This window comes from Mytilus galloprovincialis, chromosome 1 (assembly GCF_965363235.1).
Source record: "Mytilus galloprovincialis chromosome 1, xbMytGall1.hap1.1, whole genome shotgun sequence".
NCBI lineage: Eukaryota > Metazoa > Mollusca > Bivalvia > Mytilida > Mytilidae > Mytilus > Mytilus galloprovincialis.
Genome location: NC_134838.1, coordinates 67,399,430 through 67,425,835, shown reverse-complemented (window position 1 = coordinate 67,425,835; position 26,406 = coordinate 67,399,430). Strand labels below are relative to the sequence as shown.

At 33.8% G+C, this 26,406-nt stretch overlaps 1 protein-coding gene across 1 annotated transcript; it reads right to left on the bottom strand.

The window, feature by feature from the left end:
• Positions 1 to 17,922: 17,922 nt before the first annotated feature.
• Positions 17,923 to 25,913, bottom strand: LOC143082237 (uncharacterized). The gene is made up of 5 exons (XM_076257831.1): positions 25,381 to 25,913; positions 24,304 to 24,462; positions 21,441 to 21,582; positions 19,681 to 19,917; positions 17,923 to 18,455 (listed from the first exon to the last, which is right to left on the bottom strand). The coding sequence occupies exons 2-5, from the start codon at positions 24,321 to 24,323 to the stop codon at positions 18,270 to 18,272; spliced, it is 585 nt and encodes a 194-aa protein (XP_076113946.1). The 5' UTR covers positions 24,324 to 24,462; positions 25,381 to 25,913; the 3' UTR covers positions 17,923 to 18,269.
• Positions 25,914 to 26,406: the final 493 nt, after the last annotated feature.

Genomic DNA, 26,406 nt, shown 5'->3' with positions numbered 1-26,406 from the left:
ATTCATTTCTGCATAGGATGATGATTAATTCTGATTAAAATGGTACATATTAATGTCTTGACTATACATGTATTATTTATAATAAACAAATCATTTAAAAATTGTATGTTTTTGAATATCATAAATATAGTAATAAGTTGTGAAAATGAATAATCAGTCCCTTGCTTTAATGAAAATGAAAAATCTTGCTTCAATAGTGCAGAAAATGAATAATCTGTCCTCTTAGTTTACAAAAATAAATAACCGATCAAAAACAAATCCTCCTGCCCCCCCCCCCCCCCCCCCAGAATATCAAATGGTCGTCCCCTTACGGGGAATTGTGTCATCATTGTCTATTAAGTGTGTCACTATAAATTTTACTCGACTGAATGGGGAAATCTTGACAGCTTATTTGAAGGCTGAAACAATTTTGGCATTCATTTGTAATGAAAATAGGGTCATTGCTTCAAGACAACAAATGCCTATCTCTCTGGCCTACAGCAATACTATTCACAAAGCACAGGGCTTAACATTACAAAGGGTTGAGGTTGATCCTTTTAAAAAATTAAATAGTACATCGTTTACGGGGAATTGTGTCATCATTGTCTATAAAGTGTGTCACTATAAATTTTACAGGACTGAATTGGGAAATCTTGACAGCTAATTTGAAGGCTGAAACAATTTTGGCATTCATTTGTAATGAAAATAGGGTCATTGGTTCAAGACAACAAATGCCTATCGCTCTGGCCTACAGCATGACTATTCACAAAGCACAGGGCTTAACATTACAAAGGGTTGAGGTTGATCCTTTTAAAAAATTAAATAGTACATCGTTTACGGGGAATTGTGTCATCATTGTCTATTAAGTGCGTCACTATAAATTTTACAGGACTGAATGGGGAAATCTTGACAGCTAAATTGAAGGCTGAAGCAATTTTGGCATTCATTTGTGATGAAAATAGGGTCATTGCTTCAAGACAACAAATGCCTATCGCTCTGGCCTACATCAGTACTATTCACAAAGCACAGGGCTCAACATTACAAAGGGTTGAGGTTGATGCTTCAAAGTTTTTTTTCCGCCTGGCAAGCTTTGGGTTGCTTTAGGGATGGTAAAAGAGAAAAAAGGACTGAGAGTCATTGGATTTAATAGGTCATCAGTCCTAAAGCAAGAATTGTGTCAATTTTTTTATGCAAGTTACAATAATGAATTTGATAACTCTTGAAAACTTCCTTGTAAAATTGTATTCAATAATACAGAAGGGAATTCTATGGACACTATTGGAAATTCAAATTTGGATGACGAGTTATTAGATTTTGGCGACGGGGAAATTGAGGAAATAGATTTTTTTTATTGTCGAAAGATACTGATATAACTGAGCGATGTGAACAAGATCAGATTCAAGAACTCTTTATAGACTTGACAGAAATATCAGCTCTTTTCTCAGACTTGAATACTACACCAATTGATACGGTACATGAAGTAATAAAATGAACATTTAATATAAAAAAAGATGTGGTATGATTGCCAATGAGACAACTATCGACAAAAGACCAAAATGACACAAACATTAACAACTATAGGTCACCGTACGACCTTCAACAATGAGCAAAGCCCATACCGCATAGTCAGCTAAAAAAGACCCCGATATGACAATATAAAACAATTCAAACGAGAAAGCTAATGGCTTTATTTATGTCAAAAAAATGAACGAAAAACAAATATGCAACACTTAAAAAAACGACAACCACTGAATTACAGGCTTCTGACTTGGGACAGGCACATACATAAATAATGTGGCGGGGTTAAACATGATAGCGGGATACAAAACCTTCCCTCACCTAGGACAGTGGTATAACAGTACAACATTAAAGAACGAACTATAAAAATCAGACTCATCAGATGGACAAAAAATACAAGTGGACGTGGCCGGGTACTTATACATCCCGACACAAAAAGACGCAATGAACAGGTCTGACAATACTCGCAGTTATCCGACAGCTAGTTCAAAGCCACTAACAACTAATAAAAAAAATCATGAATCTAAGACTAAACTATCAATCCGTACACATCCAACATCCAATGGATTTAGTGTAAAAACGTCATAAACAGCCACAGAAAAACATGACCTTGTGCAATGCCAAGTTACAGGGATCGACAGATTGTAGATCAATGTACATGTATATAACATACTAGTTATATTTAGTTGGCTTTTAATATACTGATAACAAAATCAATATGTTTACCAATAAAAACAATATTCAATGATCTTATTACAGTGTTGAATAGGTAACCTTTTAGAATAAGTTTATTCAAAGGAGTGACAAGTTTACATGGATCATTTCTAAATTTCCGAACACGGTTAACTACATTTCCGAACACGGTTAACAACATTTCCGTAAAAATGAGGATGTGCTATCCCGTTTGAATTTAGTTTTACAAAGTATAACCAAACTTCAAAACTAAATCTTTATATCTATGGAAAACTTTAGTAAAGGGTTTAAGTAATTTATGGTAACGATATCCCTGGTTTAATAATTTACCAGTAATACATAGGTTGCGTTCGTTAAAATCTAAAACGTCACAAAAGACACGGGCATGGCGAACAAGTTGTGAAATATAAACACCGTAAGATGGTGCCAAAGAAACATCACCATCTAAAAATGGAAAATTAACAATATGGAACGAAAAATCGTCTCTTTTGTCGTAAATTTTAGTGCGGAGTTTCCCGTTTAAAACCGAAATATCTAAATCCAGGAAAGGACAGTTATTACCGAATAAATTTGATTTATTTAAAGTAAGTTCCTTAGGGTAAATTTCAGCAGTATTTAAGTAGATTCAAGACATTTGTTAATTCATATTTGAAAAAAAACACAATTTTTTTATGAGACTTGTGGTAATGTTTCAGAGAAATCAGTCGAGTTTAAAATATGAACAGAATATTATATTGAAGTTTATTTGTATTCAGTTTCATCGGAGTATATATGTTGGTCTTGCTAAGTCACCTTTTCAAAAATGAACCATCTTCACTAGATTTTCAACTGTGTTGCAAAATTTTTGATGGAAATAACATCAGCTGTTTTAAAAAAGGATTTGGCAGATACCATAACATCGCAGGAAAATTGCATTTCGTCTTCAAATAAAATGTAAGATTCTGGGAAAGGAAAATTAAGGTACATTTTTTGGAAGGTGCATCGCTAGATGTCGTTATCACATTATGAAACAGGCCATGAACAACATCTACAAAAAAAGTAACTGACATGATTCGTCAAAATTTTTCTTAGAAGCTAAAATGCTAAATATTAAGAATTAGACATTTCATTAAAGTACAAGGACACCCTATGCCAAACACCAAGGAAGAAAATTATTTCTCAGGTTTAAACAAACATTGGTGATACAACACTTTCTTTACAAACAAAACCCACTCTTACTCCCTTTCCTTTTCCAATTACATCACAATTTAGCATTCTACCACCCACACTCGCAACACCATCAATCTCCTTATCACTCTCAACTTCCTCTTTATCACCCACAACATTCCTAGCTACATCCAAACCAATCTCTCCTTTACTCAGAACACCCTAATTCTCCTCCTTATCACTCTCAACTTCCTCTTTATCACCCACAACATTCCTAGCTACATCCAAACCAATCTCTCCTACACTCAGAACACCTTAATTCTCCTCCTTATCACTCCCAAATTCCTCTTTATCACCCAGAACATTCCTAGCTACATCCAAACTAATCTCTCCTTCACTCAGAACACCCTAATTCTCCTCCTTATCACTCTCAACTTCCTCTTTATCACCCACAACATTCCTAGCTACATCCAAACCAATCTCTCCTTCACTCAGAACACCCTAATTCTTCTCCTTATCACTCTCAACTTCCTCTCTATTACCCACAACATGGTCATTATCATTCTGTCTCAAAAAGTACCGCACTATTAATAGATTCTACATTGATACAGTGTCCATAGTACAAAGCTCAGAATCTACATTTCCAGTTACCCTATCCTTAATGGTTTGAAAATGTACACCATAAAACTTTGAAGCTCTACAAATAGATAGCTTATCAACCATTTTGGCTAAATATATATGCACGTGTTAGTGCACTTGTACTATATGTCCTATGTTTGGCTTTTTCACCTGGCAGAAAAATTCTGTTAAAAAATGTATCTACATCTCAGTTACCTTTGATAACTATTTGACATATTTTCCCGTAAAATTAATAAATTTAATGTACTGCTTGCTTTATTCATAATACGTAAATACCATGCAGGATACGGATATGAGGTCTGCCCTTAAAAATTATGTAAACAAAAAGATGGATGCCGGCATTTGGTTTGTTTCTCAATGAAAATGCGATTTTAGACCTCTCATGGAATGAACTATTGACGTCATACAACATCACTTTTCCATTGTGACGTCAGATTTTTTGTATTATGACTGTAGCAGGAACAATTCTGCTTAAGATTCGGGGATGCGGACCACAGCTTGATCTGGTTTGTGAACTGAATTGTACGGAAACGACTGATACCAAATGTGATGCGCTAAAATATATATCTAAGTAAATGACAACCAAAAACAGTGAAAACAATATATAATTTAATCAACAAAGTACAACTTTTATTATGTAGAGCCAAAAGTATGTAGAAATGGTGCATTCAATGACTTCAAATTACCCGTAGTATGGATGCATGTAGCTAATGCACTAACCTAAACGGTAGTTGGAAAGCTTTGCTTTCCTTGGTGAAAGTCAGTCCTCAGAGGATTCAACATAATAATTTCAAATCAATTATCTAAAATATATAAGTTTTCCAAAGAAGGTAATCAAAGGTTTTGCGACGGTGCAAATATTAAACTTTACAATAGAAATAAATATCTTTAACCAATGAATTCAAATAGCAAAAGCTATGTTATTTAACAAATATGTAATGAATAAGCTTCATGTAAATCCTTAAATAAAGAAATATGAAAGTCATAGTTTTAAACAAGGGAAATAATAATAACATAATAATCCTAACTGCCACATTCCTCCCCCCTCCCCCCTTTACGACAAACAATAAATTTCATAAATAAAGTCTGTACACTTAAATGTCTATCAAATCGATATAACTGCAACACTTAGCACGCAAAATCCAAATGTCAGGATCAAACATCAAATCAAATATACATCAGTTAAAGTTGAATCACGAGAATGATCAAAGAGATCGCAACACCAGTCTGATACCTTCCTCCTCCCTTTGAAAACAAATGTAAATGTAATAACATTTGAAAATTTGATTTAACAAGTCTATCAACGTTCATCAGATAAAATGTCTTTCAAACTTATGTAATAATATCCCTTTTAAATAAATGTCACTGTTTAACGCATACACATGCACACATCTGCATCGGGTTCAAAGGATAACGGACGCGACTTGAGGTCTTCTTGGTATGGTATTGGGACAGCTAATTTTAAAATCCATGAAAAGTTATTTCAGGCAATGTCCACTAAAGTTGATCTCACAGTGGCACATTTGACGTGTACCACCGAGTTCTTTTACTGCATTCCAACGTTGTTGATAATGGTAATACAGACGTTTTGCCACCGAAGATGGATCGGGTCCATCTGTATGCAAGGTTCACAAAATAAAGTTGGACGTTGTCCATCTTTTGTGCAAGGTTCTAAATAAAAAGGACGTTGTCCATCTTTTGTGCAAGGTTCTAAATAAAAAGGACGATGCCCAATTTTTTGAAAGGTACTAACTTATGGATCAGATCCATCTGTATGAGCTAGAAGTGTTCCTAACTTCAAGCTAAACTTTCACTCTATCGGTTTCTGCCATGACAAAAGTCCAGAAGTCGGTCTCTCGTAAACTCTCTAAATAATAAATATTTAGCTAGAGATTACAATCCAGACAAACGAGCAACAACTCATAAAACATGCCAATTCCAACTACCACTAGCTAACAGTCTACACTTTAAACTACACAGAAGATCAGCCATAAATCAAGCCAGTAATGAAAAGAAAAATAAAACCAGTTGGGATGTGCAACATCCCTCCCTTGGAAAAGGAAAAACCAAACAGCCAAAATTGAGGCGCGTGACACCTCTTGAGTATATTGAAATGAATATAAAGTAAAACTATAAATATACAACACAATTTAAAAACAAACATTAAACCAAGGTTACACAATCTGAACTGCAAAAATTGTGATTTAAATCGTTCTTCGACATCCCGCCTTTTTCTCAGATCTTTACTTGAATATCTGCGCAGACCTTTCATCTCTAGCATGAACTCTAAAAGACATATTTGGACATTTAGACCTGACATGACCTAACTGATGACATTTAAAACATCTCTTAGGTTTACGTTTCCTTCGTGATCTCAATCGCCTCCTCAATATATTAATTAAAATTTCAAAACTGTTATGAACTGTTTTACAACAATCTAAACTTTCTGTCTCATCAATAATCTCACGATCACCAGAAAAATGAACAGCTTCATATTCAATAGCTAGTGATACCGCTTTGTCTAAACTATGAGGGTGCTTGAATGTGACAAATTTAGCCATCTCAATATTCAAACATGATGTAAGTAATTCAGTAAAATACGAATCCAAATCGGAAAAATTATCAGGATAAGCCTTATCAGCTAGTATCTTAAAACGCTGACCAAATTCAGAAATTGTTTAATTTTCCTTCAAACTGCAAACTCTAAATTTATATTTAAAATATGCCACCCTCTCCTTAGGATTGAACTTCTGAATGAGAACATTTTTTAAGCAGTCATAATCATATAACTGTGACCTCTTTAAGAAACGTAAGATAGTTTGAGCATCGACTCTCATTATTAACTGACATGCCATCTCAAATTCATTCCACTGATTCCAGAGGGAAACAGTTTCAAAATGAACAAAAAAATCAGTAATATCAAAGCTGATACCATCAAACAAACAAGGTTTTTTCTTCAAACCTTATCATAACTAAATATATATTTACAAAATGAATCAAACTATTAAAATAAAAATACCCCAGGAACAACTATTCAAAACTACTCTGAGTAGGACTGTCATATCCAGTGGCACCAAACATTGACTCAAATGTCTGCTCCATTTCTTATATATAATTTTGTTCAGTAACAGACCAGAAAAAGTTGCTTTATAACTCCGCACCCCACCCGCACTACCAAAATGTAGCAGAAACAATTCTGCTGAAGATTCGGGGATGCGGACCACAGCTTGATCTGGTTTGTGAACTGAATTGTACAGAAACGGCTGATGCCAAATGTGATGCGTTAATATATATTTAAGTAAATGAAAACCAAAAACAGTGAAACAATATACAATTTAATCAACAAAGTACAACTTTTATCATGTAAAGCCAAATAGTAGAAATGGAGCATTCAATGACTTCAAATTACCCGTTCTGAAGGCGGCATGTAGCTAATGCACTAACCTAAAATATGGTTTTTCCTTGGTTGGACTGAAAGTCATACCTCAGAGGATTCAACATAATAATTTCAAATCAATTATCTAAAATATGTAAGTTATCCAAAGAAGGTAATCAAAGGTTTTGCGACGGTGCAAATATTAAACTTTACAATAGAAATAAATATCTTTAACCAATGAATTTAAATAACAAAAGCTATGTTATTTAACAAATATGTACTGAATAGGCTTCATGTAAATCCTTAAATAAAGAAATATGAAGTTTCTAGTTTTAAAAAAGAAATATGAAGTTTCTAGTTTTAAACAAGGGAAATAATAATAACATAATAATCCTAACTGCCACATGACGTCAAAATTTTACGGGAACATGTGTGATGTCCAGTAATGGCGGACACATATCGATAAGTGGTATTGTTTTGAAAAGAGGTTAAGGAAAATGCCACTTTTAAGAAATAGGTTTTAATCATACATATCTTTAGGAATCTCATTTTTTTAAAACATGTAGCGTTGATTTCAAGTAAAGATGTTATACTTTTCCCCAGTGAAATTGAAAAAAAAAAAAACAATATCAGAGCAGAGTTTATACACGACTTAATTATATATATAAGTATAGTTATCAAAGGTACCAGGATTATAATTTAATCCGTCAGACGCGCGTTTCCTCTACATAAGACTCATCAGTGACGGTCAGATCCAAATAAGTATAGAGAAAAAAAGGTAAAAAGTTGAAGAGCGTTGAGGATCAAAATTCCAAAAAATTGTGCATAATACGACTAAGGTATAAATCTATTCCTGGGATAAGAAAATTCTAAAGTTTTCGAAAAATTAACAGTTTTGTAACAGGAAATTTATAAAAGTGACCATATAATTGATATTCATGTCAACAACGAAGTGCTGACTACTGGGCAGGTGTTACCCTCAGGGACGAAAGAGGGACGAAAGATACCAAAGGGACAGTCAAACTCATAAATCTAAAACAAACTGACAACGCCATGGCTAAAAATGAAAAAGACAAACAAAACAAAAAAGCACACATGACACAACATGGATTACTAAAGAATAAACAACACGAAACCCCCCCCCCCAAAAAAAAAAAAACTAAAACTAGGGGTGATCTCAGGTGCTCCGGAAGGGTAGGCAGATCCTGCTCCAGATGTGGCACCCGTCGTGTTGCTTATGTGATAACAAATCCGGTAAATAACCTAATTCATTAGATCACATTCATGAAAGGGAATACCAGTAGTGGCATCGACCCAGTGGTGTAAATAGTTATCAAAGGTACCGGGATTATAATTTAATACGCCACACGCGCGTTTCGTCTACATAAGACTCATCAGTGACTCTCAAATCAAAATAATTATAGAGGCAAAAAGGTAAAAAGTTGAAGAGCATTGAGGACCAGAATAAAAATTCAACCAAAAACAGCGAACGGATTAACAGTATGACGGATTCTAGACTACGGTAGGATATGTAGTACATCCTACATTCATGCATTTATTTTTTGATGTTTTTGTTATGGTTTCGGCTGAATAATATGTTATGTTGTATCGGTTTTAGTCCAAATACTTTTTAAATTGTTTTTACATAGCTACCATTATTGTGATGAAAATTGTTTAAACGAATATTGTTAAAATAATTGTATGAATTTCAAGACTGTATGTTAGTTACGCCAGCGCGACACTGTTTTTGATAAAAGAGGGACGAAAGATACCAGAGGGACAGTCAAAAATCAAACTCATAAATCAAAAATAAACTTAAACGTCTGGCTAAAAATGAAAGAAGACAAACAGACAAACAATAGAACACGTGACACAACATCGAAAACTTAAAGAATAAGCAACACGAACCCCACCAAAAAATAGGGGTGATCTCAGGTGCCCGGGAAGGGTAAGCAGATCATGAGGTGATTGTCGTTGTTGAACAGCGGTATACTACTGTTGCCTTTATCTGCAGTTCAGTGTCGACTATTATTGTATTTGTTTTAGCGTTTCTCTATAATGAAAATAATATAATAATTTTTTTGCAAACACCAATTTGAAACATAGAAAACAAAATGTAAACATTTAAAAAACATAGTTATCAATGGTAATGTTACTTTTGATGGAAATGGACCTGATTTTCGCAATAATTATTCTAAAGATTTCTTTATAAAGTCACCAACTTCTGTAATGACGTTTTTGTCCGTGTTTGTGCTGTATTTCTGTCAGGTAGTGTTTAAGGGATCGAGGTAACATTTGATTTTTATGGGGCTAGATGAGAAATTTTGTCCAGCATTTTTTTTAGTTGTAATCTATGTCTTGCCTTTTTATTTTTCGCTCTATTCGATCCGGACTATTTTACATAATATGTCATCCTGTCTTTTTTTAACTCATTTATGGACAATTTGTTTTCTGATCTCTTCGTCCGTCCGTCTGTACCAGGTTAATTTTTGGTGAAGGTTCTTTTTGATGAAGTTGAAGTCCAATTAACTTGAATTTTATTACACCTTAAGTTATATGAATTAATGCAAAATTAGAGTTTTTAATCAATTTCACGGTTCCACTGCACATAGAAAATGACAGTGCGAGTGGGGCATCCGTGTACTATGGACCCTTTCTTTTCTCTTTAAATTTCATCCTAACCCCTCCCTGTAAATAAAATGGTACACGTAGCTCCCTTGACGTTATTCATTGTCAGAAAGCTGGAGGTTTGGCATGCCATTAATCCAGGTTAAACCTACCATATTTTCTTAAAATTACCTGTATTACGTCAGTTATAAGGCTTCATATATATACATGTATCAAATAGTTCGTTTCTAAGTGTGTTGGCTTTTTTTTTTTTGCACTAGGCTGGTCCTGTTCTTTTATTTTCCTCTTACATGTAGAGTTGACATGTTTCCCTCGGTTTTAGTTTCTAATACATAAATGACTTTTACATTTATACTACTGTTGATATATAAGATAACTGTATTATTATTGTCAGTGAAGTGAATATTCTATTATTTTGAGAAAATAAGTGTTCGGTTTCGCACTATTAATATAAGTACATGTAAAAAAAAATATAATCCCTTTCTTCATGATTATGCCTGATTAGTGGCAAGTACTTATCACGATAAAAAAGGTTATAATTACCTTACTTACTAAATATAATGTGAAGTACGCACAACTCAAAATGAACTCGTAATTTGATTTAATCAAGAATTTGTTTCATTTGCAGTGTACATTTACTGATATTGCATGACTTCTGTTCTAAGCAATTCATTTATGGACACGGCTAAGGGACGTACGCACTACTTGTACTTATAAATATTAATAACTCATGTTTTGGAGATAAGTTGCAACAACAGTGCGATTAAATGGTTACAATTGTATAAGAAGTATTAGTTTTTTTTAACTGTGAGTTTGAATGTTTATGAACTAAATTCTTCATTTTATTCTTTGTAATTGCCTTTTTGCTTGTTCAAACTTAAAAAAAAAACAATTACAATTTAGTAACTACTTAAGTTTTAATTCCACAACCAATATAAAATTCGAGTCATATGCATAACTTATTACTTCACTATGGGAGGTTATAAACTTAACATTAAAATTAAAGCCAAATCTGTATCTTCATATATTCTGCCAATATAAGTACACCTTCAGTACGAAATAATAAATCCAATCATCAATAGAATTATAATGCAGTCTGTACAAAATAAAAGTATGTAAATATATTCCTTCAACCAATATCCCATATCAAGTCTTCTTAATGAAATTTAGAATATATTTACGTATTGATAAAATAAAAAAAAATTAAAAAAACATTTTTCTTATATAAATAATAAAATAAAAATTTTAATCAACCCAGTAATCTGAGTTTTTGGTTACGGTACTTTTTATCAGAGGTCAGTTATTGAAAGACGTATCAACCGTAGCCCCAACTAACATCGTTTTTGTCTGTAAAAGTCACTACATTAATTGCTTGATAAACGAATTAGGTATAGACAATTCACTTGGAAACTCAACATATACCCTCACGACACTTACCAAAGAGGAAATCCTGGAAAATCATAGGTCTGTTCTTTGTTCCTTTGGTATTTCAACCAAAGATGAAGAACTGGATCTTCCATCACTGTATTGGATACCTAAACTACATAAGTGTCCTTACAAACAACGGTATATTGCTGGGTCTTCCAAGTGCTCCACGAAACCTCTTTCTAAATTATTAACATCTATTTTATCAGCAATCAAAGACGGGCTTCAAAGTTATTGTGAAACTGCCTATTCTAGAGGTGGCGTGAATCAGATGTGGATACTTAAAAATTCCAAAGATCTTTTAGAGTACATACAATCTAACTCTCTTTCATCTTGTAACAGTATTAAAACATTTGACTTTTCTACTCTGTACACAAGTATCCCACATTCCAAACTAAAAGACAAATTGAAAGAGTTGGTATTACTTTGCTTCATAAAAAAGAATGGCCAACGTAGATACAAGTATCTTGTCTTAGGGAGAGATAAATCATACTTTGTAAAGAATCACTTTGATTCACACAAAAAATTCTCTGAAACCGATATTATCAAGATGCTTGATTTCTTGATTGACAACATATTTGTAACGTTCGGAGGACGTGTTTTTCAACAGACTGTCGGCATCCCAATGGGAACAAACTGTGCCCCTCTACTTGCCGACTTGTTTCTTTATTATTATGAGGCTGACTTCATGCAGGAACTTCTTAGGAAGAAAGATAAGAAGTTAGCAATATCCTTTAACTCTACTTTCCGCTATATAGATGACGTTCTTTCACTAAACAATTCAAAATTTGGTGACTATGTGGAACGCATCTATCCCATCGAATTGGAGATAAAGGATACTACAGATACAGTTAAGTCGGCTTCATATCTTGACTTACACCTAGAAATTGACAATGAGGGTCGGTTGAAAACAAAACTTTACGACAAAAGAGATGATTTCAGCTTTCCAATTGTGAACTTTCCATTTCTAAGTAGCAACATTCCAGCAGCACCTGAATACGGGGTATATATCTCCCAATTGATACGATATTCCCGTGCTTGCATTTCCTATCATGATTTTCTTGATAGAGGGTTACTGCTCACAAGGAAGCTATTAAACCAAGAGTTCCAAATGGTGAAGTTGAAATCATCCCTTCGTAAATTTTACGGACGCCATCACGAGTTGGTTGACCGTTATGGAATAACCGTTTCACAAATGATATCGGATATGTTCCTTACGTCGTAACTACAATCCCCTTCCCTTTCATGAATGTGACCTACCGAATTAGACTATTTACCGGATTTGTAATCACATAAGCAACACGACGGGTGCCACATGTGGAGCAGGATCTGCTTACCCTTCCGGAGCACCTGAGATCACCCCTAGTTTTTGGTGGGGTTCGTGTTGTTTATACTTTAGTTTTCTATGTTGTGTCATGTGTACTATTGTTTTTCTGTTGTCTTTTTCATTTTTAGCCATGGCGTTGTCAGTTTGTTTTAGATTTACGAGTTTGACTGTCCCTTTGGTATCTTTCGTCCCTCTTTTGACGTATACGTATCTGCAGGTTTACCAATAAACATTATGTGACCCCGAGCTTTAATTGAATATACTTTCTTTAATGCAGATGGGCAACTGATTAATATCTAATGCTAGTATTTAATTGTGTAGATTACTGTTTGGAAAAGAGGGATGAAAGGTACCTCAAGGACAGAGGGAAAACGTATAATAACCTTAAGCTCGGGTTCACATATGTTTTTTGGTATATCTGCAGATGCGTATACGTCAACGTATATAATACGTTTTTAAATGACCGACCTCTATTTGTAGTAAACTAATTTTGATATCAATCGGTTATTTTGATCAGACGTAACAGTAAAGATGTCAATTATGAAAGGGTTGATGGTTAACCCGATGCTTATTCTAAACCGTGAAATTAACGGTTCCAATGTTTTCTGCACAATGTGCGCATGTTTACATTATGTCTTTTCAGTAATATTGGTGGCCAAAATATTTGAAATTAAAAATATATTTTAAAGAGCGTATCTGCCATAACCCAAGCCCCCCCCCCCCCCCCCCAAAAAAAAAAATAATAACGAGAGTAAAGCCAAAGCCAGGACAGGACACTAGAGCTTTGTATTCGTTTGTTTGGAATACTTTTTTAAAATCCTTTTTGGTCTTTAATGACATGGTTTTGGCACTTGGTTTGTTTAAGTACAAGCAATGTATATATCATATCTCAAAATATGTTAATTACATCGACGAATTATTATGAGTTAAGGTATACATATAAAAAAGAAGATGTGGTATGATTGCCAATGAGACAACTATCCACAAAAGACCTAAATAAGGTATACATGTTTATAATACAATGAATTCACACCTATGAAGTTTATTATGAACCATTCATTTTTTTTCTAGACTCTTTTATGTAAACTTTCAGAACATAATCAGTATTTGATAACCATAGTATAATTGGTCAGAAGGACTTGTGTACTTTTTGTATGACAGAACAATACTGCTTTTAATACTATTGAATGATAAATAAAGGCAACAGTAGTATACCGCTGTTCAAACAAACTAAAACCGAGGGAAACGCATTAAATATAAGAGAACAACGACACAACACTACAATGTAACACATACAGAAACGGACCCAAGCATCAGACAAAATCCCACGAGAATAACAAATATAACATCAAAATCAAATACATGAATTTGGGATAGACAAGTACCGTGACACGTCTTATCGCAATGTGAATCAAAAATAAGAGAAAACAAACGACAAATCGTTAACCTTACAAGTCAGGTGTTATAATTTTATACGTCAGGATAATATTAATCATCATTTTTAATTAACGTCAACTTATCGGTATCGACTAACGTTACTGATAGCATGTTCATCATTTCGACAAATATCATGATTAGTTCTGCCTTAACATATTAAAATATTTATCCTATTATTTTACATGCAAATTGTGTATTTTTTTCAAACAAATACCTATTGTTACATTACCATTAACTTTTAAAACAACATGTCGATGTCGGTATATATGCGGTTCAATGTCATCATACAAAGTGTCAGTTAAAAAAAAATTTGATTTACAGTCTTATCATATAAAGAGTATTTTTTAATGGTAAAGATGTGTATGCGATACTTCTAAAAATTTCTTGTTCACCTTTTTTAAAATCTATATTGGGTTAGCACTTCATAAATGATCTAAAATTATGATATATTTGTCAGCAAAGCTACGAGTAAGGTTTTACATTTGTTATTAAATATTCAAAGTAATTAAATCTGGATAATTTGTTCGTTAGATTTCAATAAAGACAACAGTAGTACACCACTATTCAAAATTTATAACTGATTGGGAAAAAACAAATCCGGGTTACAAACTAAAATTGAGGGAAACACACCAAATATAAGAGGAGAATGACGACACAACAGAATCACTTAATTAGTTTTTTCGTTCGAATTGTTTTACATTGTCATTTCGGGGCCTTTTATAGCTGACTATGCGTTTTGGGCTTTGCTAATTGTTGAAGGTCGTATGGTGACCTATAGTTGTTAATTTCTGTGTCATTTTGGTCTCTTGTAGAGAGTTGTCTCATTGGCAATCATACCACATCTTCTTTTTTATACACACAGAAACGAACTATAAGATAACATTAAATAGTCTTTTCTCGGAAAGCTTTACATCAAAATAAGATGTGGTATTATTGTCATGAAATGTGAAAAATCCCCACCAGAGACCAAATGGTTTAAAAGTTGATGATATAAATGTTCCTAAATAGTTATCAAAGGTACCAGGATTATAACTTAGTACGCCAGACGCGCGTTTCGTCTACATAAGACTAATCAGTGACGATCATTTTAAATTATTTATAAAGCCAAACAAGTACAAAGTTGAAGAGCATTGATGATCTAAAGTTCCAAAACTTTGTGTCAAATACGGCTGGTCTATGTGAATATTGAACAAAGGAAGCAGATGGATTCATGAAAAAACTGTGTTTTGGTGATGGTGATGTGTTTGTACATCTTACTTTACAAAACAGTCTTGCTGCTTACAATTATCTCTATCTATAAAGAACTTGGCCCAGTAGTTTCAGTGGAAAATGTTGATAAAAATTTACAAATTTTATGAAAATTATTAAAAATTGACTATAAAGGACAATCACTCCTTAGGGGTCAATAACCATTTCAGTCATTTTGACTTATTTGTAAATCTTACTTTGCTGAACACTATTGCTGTTTACAGTTTATCTCTCTATAATAATATTCAAGATAATAAGCAAAAACAGCAAAATTTCCTTAAAATTACCAATTCAGGGGCAGCAACCCAACAACGGGTTGTCCGATTCATCTGAAAATTTCAGGGCAGATAGATCTTGACCTGATAAACAATTTTACTTCACGTCAGATTTGATCTAAATGCTTTGGTTTTTGAGTTGTAAGCCAAAAACTGCTTTTAACCCCTGTGTTCTATTTTTAGCCATGGCGGCCATTTTGATTGGTTAGCCGGGTCACCGGACACATTTTTTAAACAAGATATCCCAAAGATGATTGTGGCCAAGTTTGGATTAATTTGGCCTAGTAGTTTCAGAGGAGAAGATTTTTGTAAAAGATAACTAAGATTTACGAAAAATGGTTAAAAATTGACTAAAGGGCAATAACTCCTAAAGGGGTCAACTGACCATTTCGGTCATGTTGACTTATTTGTAAATCTTACTTTGCTGAACATTATTCCTGTTTACATTTTATCTCTATCTATAATAATATTCAAGATAATAACCAAAAACAGCAAAATTTCCTTAAAATTACCAATTCAGGGGCAGCAACCCAACAACGGGTTGTCCGATTCATCTCAAAATTTCAGGGCAGATAGATCTTGACCTGATAAACAATTCCCCCCCCCCCCCCCCCCCCCATGTCAGATTTGCTCTAAATGCTTTGGTTTTTGAGTTATAAGCCAAAAACTGCATTTTACTCCCTATGTTCTATTTTTAGCCATGGCGGCAATTTTGGTTGGATGGCCGGGTCACTGAACACATTTTTTAAACTAAATACCCCAAAGATGATTGTGGCGAAGTTTGGATTAATTTGGCCCAGTAGTTTCAGAGGAGAATATTTTTGTAAAAGATAACTAAGATTTACGAAAAATGGTTAAAAATTGACTATAAAGGGCAATAACTCCTAAATGGGGTCAACTGACCATTTCGGTCATCTTGACTTATTTGTAAATCTTACTTTGCTGAACATTATTGCTGTTTACAGTTTATCTCTATCTATAATAATATTCAAGATAATAACCAAAAACAGCAAAATTTCCTTAAAATTACCAATTCAGGGGCGGCAACCCAACAACGGGTTGTCCGATTCATCTCAAAATTTCAGGGCAGATAGGTCTTGACCTGATAAACAATTTTACCCCACGTCAGATTTGCTCTAAATGCTTTGGTTTTTGAGTTATAAGTCAAAAACTGCATTTTACCCCCCATGTTCTATTTTTAGCCATGGCGGCCATCTTGATTGGTTGGCCGGGTCATCGGACACATTTTTTAAACAAGATACCTAAAAGATGATTGTGGCCAAGTTTGGATTAATTTCGCCTAGTAGTTTCAGAGGAGAAGATTTTTTTAAAAGTTAACGACAACGGACGCAAAGTGATGGGAAAAGCTCACTTGGCCCTTCGGGTCAGGTGAGCTAAAAATTATAAAAATGACCACATTATTGATATACGTGTCAACACCGAAATGTTGACTACTTGGCTGGTGATACCCTCGGGGACGAAACGTCCACCAGCAGTGGCATCGAAAAACTCCTGTACTTTTCGTTTGAAACAATAGTACGTTGAAAATAACAAGAAGGACGACTTCCTCCCTTGATCTTTTTCTCAATATAGAAAAAGATGGACGACTTGTCACTAAAATCTATAACAAACTGGATATTTTCAACTTTCCAATTGACAATTTCCCATTTCTCAGGAGGAACATACCCTCTGCTCCGTCGTATGGTGTTAACATATCTCAACTAATACGTTATGGTCGTGCATGTTCTTACTGTATGGACTTCATGTAAAGGAGTGCGCTCCCTACACAGAAACTACTGCAACAGAGTTATGTGGAGGAAGATTTAAAATGACACTCCCTACAGTTTATGGACACCCTCACGAATTGCTTGATCTATACGATTTGTCTGTCGCAACTAATTAACCGGACTTTTACCACATCTTTAATTGTGGTTTACCATCTACGTTGTCTAGTCTGTTAAGTACCAAATATGACTGTTTGTCGATTGTAAATTCGAATTGCTATACGACGGTATTTATACATCCATTATTCATGTATTAAGTTATAAGGTTTCTTTTGTAAGTTTGGTTCGATATTGTGTTATGTCTTATCGTTCTTGGTTTGAATTCTACTTTTATTGTGAGTGTGTATGTTAAAGTTATGATAACTAATCTATGTGCATATTCAACAAAGGACACTCTCCAACATTGTAGACGAGAATAGAACTCGTGACAAAAATCGATGATATGATAGGAAGGCCAACAATAATGTCTTAAGACTTTGGTGTCAATCAAATCTTACAAATTTTGATCAAATACTTCATTAATGAAATGCTTTCAGTTGCTTTAATTTAATAAAATTTACAAATTATTAGATAATTCTAAAATCTGTACTTAATATATTAATTCAATTTATATTGTATAATAAAAATAAAACTGATCTCCAAATGTGCATGTAACATTGTCAATGATAAAAAAAAGTCCCCAAAACATTAACATGGCAGCAATTGCTTTTACAGCCTGTAAAGCTTTGATTCAGTTATATCATGGCGACCAGTTTTACTGGTGGAAGAAGCTTGTAAATTTGCGGATTATGGCATTAACTGAAATCAATGTTATTTAACATCATAAAGCTGTCTATCAAAATGTCCCGATCTTCTTTAAAAATAAGGTCCAACGGTTTTGCATAATAAATAGTTGCCTCATCCATACTGTCATCATATTTCTTCTTCTTTTCAAGTTCTTCTATATGGTTATCAGACATTTTAAGAATTGTGAAATAAACCTGAAAAATAAAAATAATAATGTTTCTCAGAACCTGATGTCTCCTCACAAACCTGTTTCAGAAAACAAAAGTAGCTAGTTATGGTAAAATAGGTAGAGGTTTAAGAGATCCTGTAAGGCTGTATTCCTACGCTGACTAAAAAATTCTTGAAAACAACCACAGGAATATATAATTACTTTGTATTAACCTTGTATCTCAGATGTTTCAGAAATCCGGGGGGAGAAATATATTGTATGGTTGTCACATGCTTAGAGATTTGTATGATATACTGTATTTCTGTGGCCGTATGACAAGTTAAACTTGACATCATATATATATTATATTTCAATTTGTCATGTTTGTGGAATTAGAATGCTGTCAAATTAAATTTTATAAAAGAACAGAGTTCCAATGTCCCCCACATTGCACATATTTTCGCAAATCAACACTATACTAGAATTGCACAACATAACCAGAAATTGGTATACCACAAATAAAAATGAATCTACAGTAGTATGACGCAGACGCAAAATGACGGAGAGTGATCCCTATGTGTCGCTGCAAAAAAAATCATTTTACCAGACAGAAAGAAGTTCAAGGGCCTTGACTTATCAGACTGGAACAAAATGGGAACTTGAACTGTAACAGTCCATGATGTATTTACACACCAAATATGAAGCCGATATTTAAAAGGGTTTGGGAAAAAAGTCTGCAAAACTTTAAATCAGACAGACGGACAGCCATAACTCTGTGAAAAAATATCAGACTGGAACAAAATGTGAACTTGAACTGTAACATACCAAATATGAAGCTCATCTCTTAAAGGGTTGGGGAAAAAAGTCTGGAAAACATTAAAATTTTATGAATTTTCTTTAGTTCAAGGGTCATATCTCTGTGAAAAATTATCGGACAAGAGCAAAATCCAAACTTGAACTGTAACAGCCCATGATGTATTTACATATCAAATATGAAGCTGACATCTCAAAGGGTTTAAAAAAATCTGGAAAACTCAGGATCTGCCAGACGGACCGTCAGCCATAACACTGCTGTCCTAAAGGGTTTGGGAAACCTCTGTAAAACCTAAAATCTGACGGACGGACAGATGGACACAGAGCCTTTGCCAGTAGGGGACTAATAAATATACATGCATGCTCAATAATATCATTAATACATCAATAGATGGCATGGATATTAATTTACATGTATATTACTTGTTTATTAATGTTCTAATTCTGCAATAAATTACCTTAGTCCCATCAACAACCATTCCCGGTTTCATAAACTTTTTAACTCCATTTTCTACCTTTGATACATGATCTTTTCTTCGAATTTCTAACAAAAGTTCTCCTGCATGCTGTCCTAGCACAGACTCAGTTAAATCCTTCAATGTTTCTGGTCTGCAGGAACCTTCATCTTTTTCATCTGAGCATTTTCCGATTGTAATGGGTGGTTCCTCGCACTTTTGCCTTGAATCCTTTTTCACCTATTAAAAATTATATCATAAAAAAACAGTGCTCCAATGTCACCCCCCCCCCCCCCCCCCCCCCCCCCCCCCCCCATTGCAAATATTTATTTTCCAACTTTCAAAGTTGTTTAAGGAACATAAATGCTACATAAATTTACTATCATGACTCTTCTTCATACTTTTTTGAGATATTATTGAGCTAAAGCATATGTATAAATTGCATTCAAATCCAATATGAATGCTGACAAGGCTATATTGCCAATTTACAAAGTCTTTAAGGGCACAACTCTTACAAAATATCACGAACAGAACTCATCTTCAAACTGGCTTGAGTTATCATAGAACAGAAGGCTATGTACAAATTTTATCCAACTCTTATGAGAACTAAATTTGCTAGTGCTTACAGTGTGGACAGATGCAGGGATACAATAACAGAAGAAAAGACAGGGTTAAAGATTATGATTCCCGCCCACCAACATTTGGTCTCTGGGCCATAAAAATATTTTGCAATGAATATCTAGTTAAAAGTTCAGAAAAAATGTCAGATAAATGTAGTGTAGTCCATTACTGAATGAACTCTTTCTTTTTTTTTTTTTTTTTATTAAAAACACAAAATCATTGAACAAGAAAAAGCCCTTGCAAAGTTATTAAAAAAAATGTCAATGGTGTCTAGTACATTCATTATTATACATGTACCACCAGAGCATTGTAGGCAACTGAAAAATTAACACAAAAATCAATGGAACTCATTTTTGGGATGTGAACGTGGATTTATAAGCTAAATCACATTTACATGTATAACATGTATAAAGCCAATCTTACAAACATATTAATACATATTGCAAATTATTCAGTTTGCAAAGCACCGTGAAATCACAAATTGTCCATCTTGAAAGGGACCACCCAAGGACCATCCACATCAAGTTTGGTTCCAATTGGCCAAATGGTTTCAGAGGAGAAGATCTGTCATTGAATTTTTGTCAAATAAGCCTAATTTGCATATTTAGCAAAATTGGCAAAAGTATAAATTTTTCGGAAAAACCTGTATCATATGTTAAACAACTCTAAATGATGAGGATACAGATCAAATTTGAACCCATTTTACTGAAAAATAAAGCGTTTTTTGCCATTTATAGAAATTTCTATGCATTTTACCCCTATGTTCTATTTATAGTAATGGCTGCCATTTTTGGAAAGCAGGGGTCAGCGGATACAATTTTGAAAGTAGACACCTTATGGATGATTCAGACCAACTTTGGTTCAGATTGGCCCAGTGGGTTCAGAGGAAAAGATTTTTGAAAAAGTTTACAGACGGATGACGGACGCAAAGTGATGACAAAAGCTCACCCTGGCTTTTAGCCAGGTGAGCTAATAAACAGGGAAGGTTTGTGATTCCTTTTGCAGGTAAAGCTATAAATATTGAAGAACAGAATACTGACCACATTTATTATTTGTATGCAATAAGGAACATTTTTTTCAATTTGTGTCACATACTGTAAAAGGGAATAGCAGTTTACATTTTTTGTTCTAAAGCAACTTACCTCTACAACTGACACTAAAATTTGAGATTTTGAGAGTACAAGTTCATCCAACTGCTTTCCTTTTTGGAAGAAACAGAGGTCTGGTACTGATGATACAATTTTTTGATCTGCTAAATTTATCCATTTTGTGGGTCTGCCATATCTTGAAAAGATGAATATGGTATTAATTTGTGATGAAAGTGCTGGTCATTCAGGGAAATTTACTTCACAACAGTTCAGACAGTTGTTGATAGAATCAAAAATTTTGTAAGAAGACAGTAGTCAATGCAATAATTCAATAAAAAATATATAGATCTGCATTATCATTAATTACGGTAATATTCAAATTGTATGACAAAACAGAAGATACCCTGTCAATACATGGATTAGACTCTAAACATGCTTCTCAAGTTTTCTGACACTATATTGGAAAAAAATCTTAAACTAAAGCATGTAAAGGTTAAACAAAGTAAAAATTCTTTGCCGAAATGAAAAAAAAAATATTTTCAAAATTTATGTATAGGTACTAAAGTAGCTTCAGTTCAAAATTCATGGAGGTAAGACTGTTTGGTGAAGTTATTCAAGTTTTAAAAACCTTAACATTACATACAGTCAGCCTAGTACAATAGCAATAAAAAAATGTCCAAATTTTCTGCGAAAACGGAAAAAAAATAATTTATTTTCAAAACTTTTGTGTATCTACAATATTTTGACCATAGAGATGTTTTTGTCCAAGTTTCATGAAATAAATGAAGGTCTGAAGTAGTTAATTAAGATAAATCAAAGCACTTACTGGTTAGGCATGTCAGTATATTGTATATATATATGTATTCAAATAACCTATTCAATATTTTAATATGAGATTGGCAACATATTATTTTCAACCCATATTCAAAATTGATCTGTGTTTGGTGGTAATAAGCATTGTGTATAACTTTTATAACATTTGGTTCAGGCAAACTAAAGTTAGAGAACAGAAACTAATTTTGGGACGTACAGACGGACAAGGGTAAAACTTAATGCCCCCTCCGCCGTGGCTGGGACATAAAAAGGAATTTAACCAATTACCTATTTAGTAAAATAAAATTGAGAATGGAAATGGGGAATGTGTCAAAGAGACAACAACCCGACCAAATAAAAAAACAACAGCAGCAGGTCACCAACAGGTCTTCAATGTAGCGAGAAATTCCCGCACCCGGAGGCGTCCTTCAGCTGGCCCCTAAACAAATATACTAGTTCAGTGATAATGAACGCCATACTAATTTCCAAATTGTACACAAGAAACTAAAATTAAAATAATACAAGACTAACAAAGGCCAGAGGCTCCTGACTTGGGACAGGCGCAAAAATGCGGCGGGGTTAAACATGTTTGTGAGATCTCAAACCTCCCCCTATTACCTCTAAGCAATGTAGAAAAGTAAACGCATAACAATACGCACATTAAAATTCAGTTCAAGAGAAGTCTGAGTCTGATGTCAGAAGATGTAACCAAAGAAAGGTCTGATCAGATCCAATACTGATCATCTTGAAAGGCCTGTAGGACCAATAAATGTAGTGTTGAATGGGAACCACTAGGGAAATATATATACTAAGTTCAGTTCAATTTACTACATTGATTTTATTTATTCATTTAGGGCATGGTGGTCATTTTCAATGACTGGCCGCATCAACTGATACAAAGTCACAAATCTGAATAAAGGGTTTCTGCCAATGAAGCAAAATATGGCTGGTAGTAAAATAAGAGTTACCAGTATCTGCTACACTAAAACCCAATGTTTATATACCATTGTATACCTTGATTCCAAATTCCAGTATTATACAATTATACAAAAATTGAAAACTGATCCCTTATATCTCTGAAATAGTAAGACTCACATGAAGTTGGTATACTACCGAAAAGTCTTGCAATAAGGAAATAAATAAAAAAAAAAAAAAAAAAACGGCATCAGAATCAGATGAAAAATCCCAATAATACACAATGTGATAGCAATAATTGAATAAACTGTTATCACAGACATCTGTCTCGCCTGCTTTGCAGCAAAGTTTATTTTAGACTGTGTATATTTAAGAGTGAAATAGTTACAAAACCCCTTTGATACAATTTTCAAATCCTTGATTGATATTGACTGCACTATTAATGGGAATATTTAATTTGAGTTTTTTTTTCAGCAGGACCTCACAACCTGCATGAAAATGAAATGTACACACGCTAATGCAATATCATACCAAATATCACTAACCTATAGCTATCATAAGTAGTTCCTTTTGAACTGACCTAATCACAAAACTTAACATACACTTTGTGGCAATTTCAAAGTCAATGGACCATGACTGAGGGGGTAGGGCCTCACAACCTGCATGAAACTGAGATGTACTGATGATAATGCAACATGATAAAAAATAGCACTAATCAATCATAAGGAGTTTCTATTGAACTGACCTAATCAGAAAACTTAACATAGAACATGTAGAAACTGTGTATTAATTTCTGACACTAGACTTTGACTGAGGGGGTGGGGCATCAGTACAAGCATGAAACTGAGATGTACTGATGATAATGCAACATGATAAAAAAAAGTACTGACCAATCATAAGGAGTTTCTATTGAACTGACCTAATCAGAAAATTTAACATAGAACATGTAGAAACTGTGTATTAATTTCTGACACTAGACTTTGACTGAGGAGGTAGGGCTTCAGTACAAGCATGAAACTGAGATGTACTGATGATAATGCAACATCATACCAAATACCATTGCCCAGTGGTTTCAGAGGAGACAATTAAAATGTGTAAAATTTTGAGGGACGGACGGAAGACTACACGGACAGACGACGGACGCAAAGTGATGGCAAAAAAATGAAATGTTAATACTACTTATACTTACTGCACTTTTAAATGACACATCTGGGCAAAACTTTGACATAGAGGAATGTAATAGGTTTCAGCAACCTCTTGCAATTGATTGTATTTGTCTTGAAACAATTTTAGCAGGATTGAAAGTTCTTCAATAAATTCAAATACCCTATAACTTGCCAAGACATCTCTAAAAAGATAAAAAAGAAATTATAATACATGTACCTTACACTCTGAGAGTATAGATTTATATATACTACATGTATATTCTCTACTTTTTGGTTGATTGAATGTTGTTTAAAGCCAACTTGGGCAATATTTCAGCTACATTGTACAACTACAACTACTACACAGTTTGGAGTAATAATCAAGTGAAATAAAGGTTTTATATGTTAACTACATGCATTTAATTAAAACTGTGCTAACAACATTTTAGAACTTGTTCATGGCACAAAGATTGTTCTTGCTATTCTACAAGTTTTTGAAAATAAAGTAGACTTGGATTCAGTCTTGGTCTTTTCTGATTTTTCATGATTGTTCGATCTCTCATGCTTAATAGCACAATCTAATTTGTAGATTTTACACCAAGTTACAAATGAATTAGTTTTTGTGTCACTGTGAACTTTGCATGCAGAACACACCATTACGTCATCCCTATCGCCTAGCCAGGGTCTTTCACGTTCCCATTCGGCAGAATAATTAGACCGTTTAGTTTTCTCATAAAGTCATATTCACGGAAACCTCATCTGTCTGTCTCTTTTGTGGCCGTTTAACCCCGCTGATGTATATTTTGTACTTCCACATTATAAAAATAAAAAAGAAACTGCAATTTTTTAGTAGGGACGGGCAGGGACACATGTAATTTTTGTTTTCTAGTAGGGACAGATGGGTACACAAAAAAATATGCATTCATCGTTTGATTTTTTAATTGAAAACAAAAATATATATATATTAGTGGTTTTTGAAATACAATCGTGTCCCATCATTTATCTTGAATCATGAATTGATGAGTTTAGAGGCTGGGGGCCTATACTCCCCACTAAAAAAAACAAAACAAGTAGCCACCTTCTTTTAAAAGTCAAAACTATTGAAACCATTGTGAACTCACATGTGATAATAATCAGGATTTGAATTTTTAGCCTTGTATCCTCCTTCAAAGATAGAACGAAGCTCCTTGATAATTTCACCAAATACAGGTTCCAATCTGATGTATATGTCCCTTAAAAAACACTCGATCGGCTCCGGGATACTCCAGGCTCACAAGATTCAAATTTTAGAAATGATTTAATTCTTTCAATATAATACTTTTGTTGATGTGAAAAGGGTTCAATTGTCTTGTCCAATAAATTAAGTAAATCATTTGGAGTTTCGGTGTAACACTTGGAATAAAAAATGTGTAATCTTTCAGCGTGGTATAACTTCCAAGAAGACACGAATTGTGGAATATGATACTTTGAGTTTGAAACGTAATTGTTATAGTTTAACCTGGGACTTAACCTGCGTCTCTTGTTTTGCCTGGAGAATGAACTAGATGGCGAAGAAATATTATCATCTTCGTGCTCATCAGTCGGAAAGCATATGTCATCGAGACTGTTTGCCTCCGAAATTGACGGAGATTCTCTATCCTGTACACATGGTAGATACATCTCTGGAGGTACGGAATCGGCCGAGTTGTGACGAATAAGGTATGTAAGGGGAGAGAAACAGTGTTGGATTTGTGTGAATTGTAGTCATTTCGTACCATAACCATTTCGTACCATAACAAAAAAATAATTGATCAAACTTTTTGCTAGTTTCATTAACCTATATGTCTGTCTGAATATAGTTTTTAGATCACTCCTTAGAGTAAATATAGCTATTCAAAGTTTGGGCTTCAAAAGTCAACAAAACTATTGACTTTATACAGACATTTTCTTTTTAAAAGGGTATGTTTTTGACAAATGTTACATTTATTCATAGCTAAATCATTTTTTAAAATAATGCCAAAATGTTCATTCAAATAACTTTATTGGTCTTATCCAGAGACATATAAATATGTTTAGTATACATGTCTCTGGTCTTATCATAAAATGCCTTTAACTGAACCATGGTATAGCAAACAATGAATTCCCTCACAAAATCTTGTTACGCACTA